Raw genomic sequence first — 8603 nt, 5'->3', positions numbered from 1 at the left:
CCAATATATTGATTGGCCTTGTCAGCCAAACCAGCTTTACGACAAGGCTATATAAGAGAGAACAGACACTTTGTTCTTGGAGGTAGCAGCAGCCAGAGCCCATCAATGGAGGAGGTGAGCTGTTTATCTGGCCCTCCTCCACAGCTGCTGGAATGCTGCCTCCTCTTGAAGAAACTGGCCCTTTTGCACCTTTAGCGGAGACAGGAAGCTTGCAACACTCCACTATCTGCTAGCTGACTGATTAAAAACCCACCTGGGCTCATTCTAGCAGGGGAGTAAGGGCTACATAAAGACGTGGGCCAATGGTGGTGCCACTTTGTGGGGAGGCAAGGGCAAGGGCCACCCTCATAACATCTTCTTTGGGGGTGGCCTTGCCCTAATTGTTGGGAGAGAGACAGGAGAAATGTGCCCATGTTAATTCTCCTCAACCTCTCAGTGGCTTTCAATACAATCAACAATGGTATCCTTCTGAAGCGGTTGTCTGACTCAAGGGTGGGTGGCACCACTTTGCAGTGGTTCTGGTCCTACTTGGATGGTCATTTCCAAGAGTGATGCTTGGGGAGTCAATTGAACATGTGCAAAACGCTTGCTGCCTGTCATAATAATATCAGTGCAGAAAAATCCTTATATACCAGTGTCAAGGTTTAATTACTTGAATAAGTGAACACTGCTTTATGTATGTGTGTGAGAGTATATATATATTTAACGGAACCATCTGGCACCTGATGGTCACTACAAAATATCACCACTCAAGGTGTGGAAAGCACCCTCTCCATTGCAGAAAGACTCAGTATGATACTGGATAGCCACACGTGGCTGCACAACAGTAGCAGGTTCACTTCTTTGGTTTCATTGACGCAACCACCACACCCACCAATATGGCTGCGACGGTGAAGCCCTGGGCTAGAACACGTGCCCGCATCATCCTCTGGGACTGCAGGGTATTTCCCTTCTTGAAGCAGATGAGTCCATAGGCCAAAACTCCTGCTGTGCCAAGGCATCCTAAAGGGCAGGACAAGAGAAAGAAGGAAATGTGACCATGTTTCCCCGTGAACTGAAAGTCAGGTTTTCATCAAAGATGTGTAAGTCTAAACATTTTCTGTTAATCTCACTTCCTCCTTGGTAAAATAGTGAATAACCTCACAGGGGGAAACCCCAGCCTCAAGACAAAGATAGTAAAGAATTCTACAAATGGAAAATATTAGGAAGAGGAAGCCCTTCTTCTCTTGGAGACTGTTTCCCAAAGAGGAAATATCTGACCACATATCCCTGGGCAGGTGTGGGTGGGAATCAATGCTGCACGGAACTTCACTACTCTGCTCACCTGAGTGAGGAATACACCTAACACAGTGGTTTTAATACAATTTCAGTTTGAGAATCACTTGACTAAACACAATTCCTTCCTCTAGGTCAGTAGTTCTCAAAGGATATGGCGCACCACACTGGTGTGGCAGGAGAGGATGGCAAATGCGGTGGGAAGATTCAAGGACAATCAAAGAAACATTTAAACATTTCAGTGTAGTGTAGTGTAGTATAGTATAAAAATATATTTTTTATTTGTAGAACATGGATAGATATCTTTTCAAAATGAGAGCAAAAGCATATGAAACTGCAGGCTCACACCTCTCATTGAGTTTGTATACATCCTTAAAGTACATATGTAAAAGGCTCATTTATAGTTATATTTTAGGAATGATTCATGTTCTTATGTAGCTGCATTGTTTGTTTTCTCCTCCAACAGCTCCCACCTCAACATAATCCACACAACCCAAAATCTAGATTACTGTTCATAGCTTTGTGGCCTCTTAAAAAGTAACACATTAGAACAATTGTTTGTGTGCTACTGCAGTCTACTTCATCAGACACAGAGAGCAGAGCTTTCCAAACTGTGTGTTGTAACACATTAGTGTGTCAGCTGTAGTGTGTAGATGTGTTGCATGAATGCTCCCCTTGCTCCTCCTGGGGCAGGAAAGGGTTTGCTACTAAAACTGAATTACTGTGTCACGACATGAATCAAAACTGAATTACTGTGCCACAAAATGACATATGTCCAAAAAGTGTGTCACCAACTAGAAAAGTTTGTAAAGCTCTGACAAAAAAGGTGATCCTCCGTTGTCAGGTACAAGGATCACACACCATGCATCTGATGAAGTGAGTTCTACTCCATGAAAGCTTATAATACAATAAAATTGTGCCACAACTCTTATTCTTTTTTATTTGTTCATTTACTGCATTCATAGCCCCCCTTTTTCCTCCAAGGAGTTCAAGGCGGCGTACAATGTTCTCCCCCTCCTCATTTAACCAAAACAACCCTGTGAGGTAGATTGGGCTGAGAGAAGACAATGACTGGCCCAAGGTCACCCAAGGAGCTTCATGACCAAGCAAGAGATCCAAACCTTTTAATCAAGTTCACCATCTTTCCCTCTTCAACTCCCAATTGTCACCCTGTCTCTGGGCCTAGATGAATACCCCCAACACCAGGGTGGAGAACACTGGAGATTGGTGGAGATTACCCCACCCCTCTCCCTGCCAAGGAAAGTTTCGCAGAAGACATTTCCGTGTGTCAAGTCTGGCTGGTGTCAAAGCCACACTGGGCTGGGGGAGAGAAGCATGGCAGCCTTACTCCTATCAGCTTCTTATCCTCAGGAACTCCTGCTCATCTTTTGCTTTCCCTCTTTCTGTATTTGACCCCTTTTTTTCTTTGACCGGTGCTGACCCAAGACATAATTGGCGGGGCCTGGTCTGCAGCAGACGGCGCCCCACCAAGCCCGGGCGACCCCGTTTGACCTGCAAGGAAAAAGCTCTCCCTGTTGAACCAGGGTCCCTGCCTCCCTCCCTCCCGGGTCCCTGGGGCCTCCCTCTCACCGATGGGCACAAGCGGATTCTCGCGGGTCTTGCGCCGGAACTTGTCCCCGAACCCCTCCTCCGGGTGGTAGGCGGTTGGCGTGAAGCCCTCGATCAAGGGCGGGTTGTTGGGGTCGAAGGGCGGCGGCGCGCTCTGAGCCATGGCCGAACAGGCGCCGGAGGAGGCCACACCACGGGAAAGGCGGACAGGCTGCTTCGCGCTAAGTTATGCTTTGACCCTCTTCGGCTACCGTACAAACGAGGCGGCGCGCGGGGCCCACCGTAGCCCAATAGCGCTCTTGGCTAGGCCGGAACTGCAATACGAGCACGTGTATTTCCCCGCCGCCGCCCGCCGTGTTGCTGGGAGTTGTAGTCCGCCTGTCTCCTCTCCTACAGGAACGCAACCGAGTCTGCCGAGTCCGCAGAACTACGTTTCCCATCGGGCATCGGGGCGACGCTCCCAGAGGCTCGGGCTTCTTCTACCTGTATTAGAAGCCGCGCGTGGCTGGATTGCTGCGGCCGATATTCCGCTGAGTCGCCGCAATGCCGAAAGCCAAAGGGAAGAGCCGGCGGCAAAAGTACAACTATAATGTCGACCGCAAGAAGCAGAACAGGGCTTTCCGCAAGCGCGCGGCGCCCCGCATAAAATGGTGAGCGGCCGGGAATTGGGGTGAAGTGGAGGCTTAGGGGAGAGAGGAGCGGGGCTCCTCTGGCCGACCAACCTTCGCGTCTTAGCCGGGTGGGGATGGGGCATGTCGGATCTCAGGAGGGCTCACTCACCCAGGACCGGCCCAAGGCATTTTGGCACCTGAGGTGAACCACAAAATGTTGTGCCCTCTCGGAGGCCCTGCAGAGCCGGATGCCAAAGGAAGAAAAATAGAATTGTAGAATTGGAAGGGACTCCAAAGGTTATCTGGTCCAACCCCTTCAATGCAGGAACTGGCCATCTCTAGAGGCACAGCAGAACCTGCTGGCTTCTGCATTGCCACCTTTTTTTCAGCTTTAGCCAGTCACCAAAGTAAAAGATGATAAAAGTACAACCCTCCGTTTGTTTGATTTTAGCCATTACTGGCGAGAAAGGCTGTTCTGTAATCCCTTCTACAGTGTCATGCAGGGCATAGCCTAAGGGTACATGATGCAGCCGTTTGGCTGAAGCTAAGCAAGTCTCATCAGCATCAGGATGGGTGACCACCTGAGAATCCTGCGACTCTTGAACTCCAAGAGGGAAGAAAGGTGGAATATAAACCAACCAACCAACCAACGAAATACAAATAAGTAAATGCTGTACGGTGTTTTCTACATATGCTGCCCATGGAAGACAGAATGTTTGCCTGTCATTTGTAATGCTTGGGAGCAATTTTGGAGGGTATTGATTACACCAGATCAAGTACAGTACTGAATTGCCACTGGGAAAAGTTAAAGGTACCGTAGTTCAAAGACCCTCCCCAAGCTAGACCTATCAGTAAATCAGAATTAAAAATACTCCTGTGGAACCATGTGGTAATAGACACCTCAAATGTAGTAGCATTCTACCTACTTTCCATGTGTTGAAAGACTGCAGGCATTCCAGGAAACAAATAGGCTTTTAAAATTAATGAAATCAGGCAGAACTGTCTAGAGTAGACAAATGTGGCTCATATTTTCTCTAAGTTAGTTGTGTGGCCATTCTTATCAGAGAGGGGAAGAACCCCTTCAAGAATGCATAATATTAATGTATGATTCTTTCCTCCTCTCAACCCCCATCTCTGTCCAGTACCCAAATCCGACATGCCTGGGATAGGACCAAAACTGTAAAGCAGAACCTGGCAGAAATGGGCCTGGCTGTTGATCCAAACAAGGCTATACCTATTCCGAAAACAATGCAACAGGTGAGTAGTGATATGTAGGTAAAGTTTCCAGGTTGGGAATTCAGCCAAAACTGGGTTATTTACCAGTTTATAGGTGATGGATGCAGTCCTAGCAAGACAATATGTACAAAATGGCAGCTGCAGAAATAGCTGGGGAAATTTCTGAGTAAGGAAATGCTATATCTAAGACATAAGGTCTCATGTGGTGTTTGGCTAGACACAAGGTATGCATGAAAGCAGTTGCTAAAATGTTATTTCAAACCTGTTTGTGAGAACGTAAAAACGTAGTATTTCAAACTCATTTACGCTTTCCCACTTCACCCTTCATACTAGATACAATGGTCAAAATGATAAAAAACTTTATGAGTCAGGGAAACCACGGGCAAAAAAGTTTGTTTGTTTGCTTGCTTGTTGCATTTATATCTTGCCTTCTTCTCCAGTGAGCTCAAGGTGGCACATATGGTTCTCCTCCTCCTCATTTAATCCACACAACAACCGTATGAGGAAGTTAGGCTGTGAGGTGGCGATTGACCCAAGGTTACCCAGTGAGCTTTGTGGCCGGGTGGGGGTTTGAACCCTGGTCTCCCAGGTCCTAGGCCAATACTCTAACCACTACACCACAGAGGTTGTATCATTAGAAGTCCTTTGAAACCACCAATGGGTGCTGCATAGATATTTTTTATCTATGTCATTTTAAATTGTTATTGATATTAATGTTGTATTTTTAGTTTTAGATTTTATGATTTATGTGGAAATTGTTTTCCATTTGGTTTTGCATCTTTTGATGTGTTTTATTTGTTTATGACTTTTGTTATGTTGGTAATTATATAAATCTTGGCATGTTGTAAGCCGCCTTGAGTACAGTTTCAACTATGGAAAGGCGGCATACAAATAAAATGATGATGATGGTGGTCAGAAGCACAAATGGTCAGATGGAGAGTTTGGTGAATTCCAAACCTTGGGATGTTTCCATGGTATTTCTGCTGATCTATTAAAAATCTCCATCTTTCTGTGGTGCCCTTGACGAGGGATATATTTGACACCGCACGAGAGGTGGTGGTTTTTAAGCAGAGATTGGAGGGCCATCTGTCATGGATGCTTTAGCTTAGATTTCTGCATTGCAGGGGGTTGGACAAGATGATCCTCGGGTATCTTCCAACTCTAAGATTCTATGATCCCAACGTTCCTTGGAACATAAATTGTGTGGGTTTGCGAAAGTACTGCAGAATGACTTTCCTAATGATAACTTATTCTAGGGATGCTACCAAAATTTGAGTTACTTAGTAGTCTGAAATGACTGCATTGGTGAAGTACCATTGCAGCTTGTTTGCCTTAAGTGTTATCGCATTTGCCCTTTTGTGAAAGACAAATCTAGTGAAACTTTGTTATTCGTGTGCTTTTATCTTCTCCAGTTAATATTAATGAGAATGATGAAATTAGAAAAACAAACGGGGTGGCTGGGAATCCTTTTAAGTCCTTAAGGAAAGATGCAAACATGCCAGCTAAGGAATTTATAGAGTTAGGTAGCATTTTAGAGCATACAAAGCAATGCATAATAAATGTATTTGTATATTCCTTGGTGTGTGGAGTGCCTCAGGGTGCGATCACTGCGAGATCATATCCATCCGGTATTATACCAGCTGCACTGGCTCCCGGTGGAGTACAGGATCAGGTTTAAGGTGCTGGTTTTAACCTTTAAAGCCCTATACGGCCTAGGACCCTCGTACCTACGGGACCGCCTCTCCTGGTATGTCCCACAGAGAAATCTACGGTCTGCAAATAAAAACATCCTAAAGATCCCAGGCCACAAAGAGGTTAGGCTGGCTTCAACTAGAGCCAGGGCCTTCTCGGTCGCGGCTCCAATCTGGTGGAACACTCTGTCACAAGAGACTAGGGCCCTGCAGGACCTGACATCTTTCCGCAGGGCCTGCAAGACAGAGCTGTTCCACCAGGCCTTTGGTCAGGGCGCAGCCTGACCCCCTCCTCTGGCAATCAGCAATCTGCACAGAATTTGGCTTGATGGTTGCCATTAATTTGATTTTAATTTGATTTAATTAATTTTATAATGAATGTTTTAGAATGTCGGATTATTTTGATTGTTGTTAGCTGCCCTGAGCCCAGCTTCGGCTGGGGAGGGCGGGATATAAATAAAATTTATTATTATTATTATTATTATTATTATTATTATTATTATTATTATTATTATAACATGACCTACCATGTCTTTTAAAATGCAGATGCTGAAAATGGAAGTGGATGGACAAGAAGCAAATGTAAAAACTGTGCGGAAGCCATATGTACTAAATGGTTGGTAATAGCTTCATATTGGCAATGAATATGTTGGCCTGATGCCTCATAGTGAAACCTTTTACCTGAACTGTTGTAACTCTAAATCCTGAGAGCAACCATTTATCCTGTTCAAATTAAGTGCAGTATTCTGGAGTGTATCAGCTCTCATTGTCAGGGAAACACTGGCGATATCATGCATAGTCTTTTGTTGTTGTGTGCGGTTTTTATATCTGGGAGGCCACTTCTGTCTGAACCAACCCCCCGCTCCCATCCTCTGTTAGACCCCAAAAGCTGGCCGGCCGCAAAAGGATCACGCCGCATGGTGAACTGCTGGTTTGCAAGAGGAAACGTGGGTGACCTCAGTGATCCTACTAGTTGAATCTAGCTGTATTTATTCTGCTCGAAAAAGGCCACAGAGGGTGCAAAAACGCTTCCCTCTTCTTCACTGCCTTTTCTTTTTAACACTTAAAGAGTTGGAATCTGAGGCCAGCCTCCCAGAGAAGAAGTCAGAGACGCTCTCCCGAGATCTTATTGACTATGTCCAGCACATGATCCGGAGCCATGGTGAAAACTACAAGGTAGGCACTCTTTGTTCTAGAAGCTCCACAGTGAATGGTTGCAGCTGCTAGCATTAGAATGTCCAATTTTCAGTATTTCCTGGTTTCTCTGTTTTTAAAAAAACAAAAACTGCTGAGCACACTCAGTTCCCTGTTTGCTTCCTTTTTTCATCCATAGTGCTTTCCTGTACCCTGAGCTGAGCTCAGTCTACATTTTCTGACTGCACTCCTGTGGCTGTAATTTTCCATTTGCTTTGTGCACAGCCGCATGTTGACTCTTGGTGTACAGTATACTGCTTGCTTTCTGGGTGTGGGAGGCCTGCTTAAGGCTGAGGTAGCTCATTACAACTTTACTCTTCGCCTCCTAGGCTATGGCACGTGATGAGAAGAACTATTACCAGGACACACCAAAGCAAATAAAGAGGAAAATCAATGTATATAAACGCTTCTACCCTGAGGAATACCAGACCTTTGTTGCCTCTCTGCAGCCAGAGAAGATGGAACAGCAATGATTTTACTCGCCAAAGAAATGGGCAGAAGCAGCTGCACCTATATTATTTCAGATGCTACTTTGCCCTCAAGTGACTTCTGGTCAGGGACTGAAATGTTGGATTATCTATAATTGTGCCCTTTGAAGAGAGAAGATGGGAAGGTGTTTATGTAGATGGGACTTTGTCTGACCTCTAATTGTTGGAGAGCCCTTGCTGCATTCTGCTTGCACCATCTTAGCTTTGGGATAGATCCTAGTTGAAATAAACTTCTTTCCCAAGCCCCGAGTCAGTAACAAAGCACAGCCAAAGGATGTTTCCTGTTCTTGCTGTGTGAGTGACAAGCAGCTTTGCCAAACCATCTGGAGAACAGGTGGGGAAGACTGTCCTAAGGAAATTTTGGTACATCATCCAGCTATGGAAACAAGAAGTCGTTGTAAACCATTGTAATCAAAAGTCAGTATGTTTTCAAGCATTCTTTTATGAAGAGTAAAGTATTTCCCTTTCTTAAAAAAAAAAGTTTCTTTTAAAAATTGGTCTCTTACTATGGAAAGGTGTCTCAGTTTCTTGACTTTTTG

At 45.2% G+C, this 8603-nt stretch overlaps 2 protein-coding genes across 2 annotated transcripts; one reads left to right on the top strand and one right to left on the bottom strand.

Moving 5' to 3' along the window:
* Positions 1 to 624: 624 nt before the first annotated feature.
* On the bottom strand, positions 625 to 3127 carry HIGD2A (HIG1 hypoxia inducible domain family member 2A). Its single transcript, XM_028718419.2, has 2 exons — positions 2866 to 3127; positions 625 to 1002 (listed from the first exon to the last, which is right to left on the bottom strand). The coding sequence occupies exons 1-2, from the start codon at positions 3005 to 3007 to the stop codon at positions 836 to 838; spliced, it is 309 nt and encodes a 102-aa protein (XP_028574252.1). The 5' UTR covers positions 3008 to 3127; the 3' UTR covers positions 625 to 835.
* A 149-nt stretch (positions 3128 to 3276) lies between these two features.
* On the top strand, positions 3277 to 8578 carry NOP16 (NOP16 nucleolar protein). Its single transcript, XM_028718418.2, has 5 exons — positions 3277 to 3494; positions 4598 to 4712; positions 6929 to 6998; positions 7452 to 7558; positions 7906 to 8578. Exons 1-5 carry the CDS (start codon positions 3388 to 3390, stop codon positions 8047 to 8049), a joined length of 543 nt encoding a protein of 180 aa, XP_028574251.1. The 5' UTR covers positions 3277 to 3387; the 3' UTR covers positions 8050 to 8578.
* The last annotated feature ends 25 nt before the right edge of the window (positions 8579 to 8603 follow it).

This window comes from Podarcis muralis, chromosome 2 (genome assembly GCF_964188315.1).
Source record: "Podarcis muralis chromosome 2, rPodMur119.hap1.1, whole genome shotgun sequence".
Lineage (NCBI taxonomy): Eukaryota > Metazoa > Chordata > Lepidosauria > Squamata > Lacertidae > Podarcis > Podarcis muralis.
Note: the sequence above shows the minus strand (reverse complement) of the source record. Positions and strands in the feature narration are given on the sequence as shown.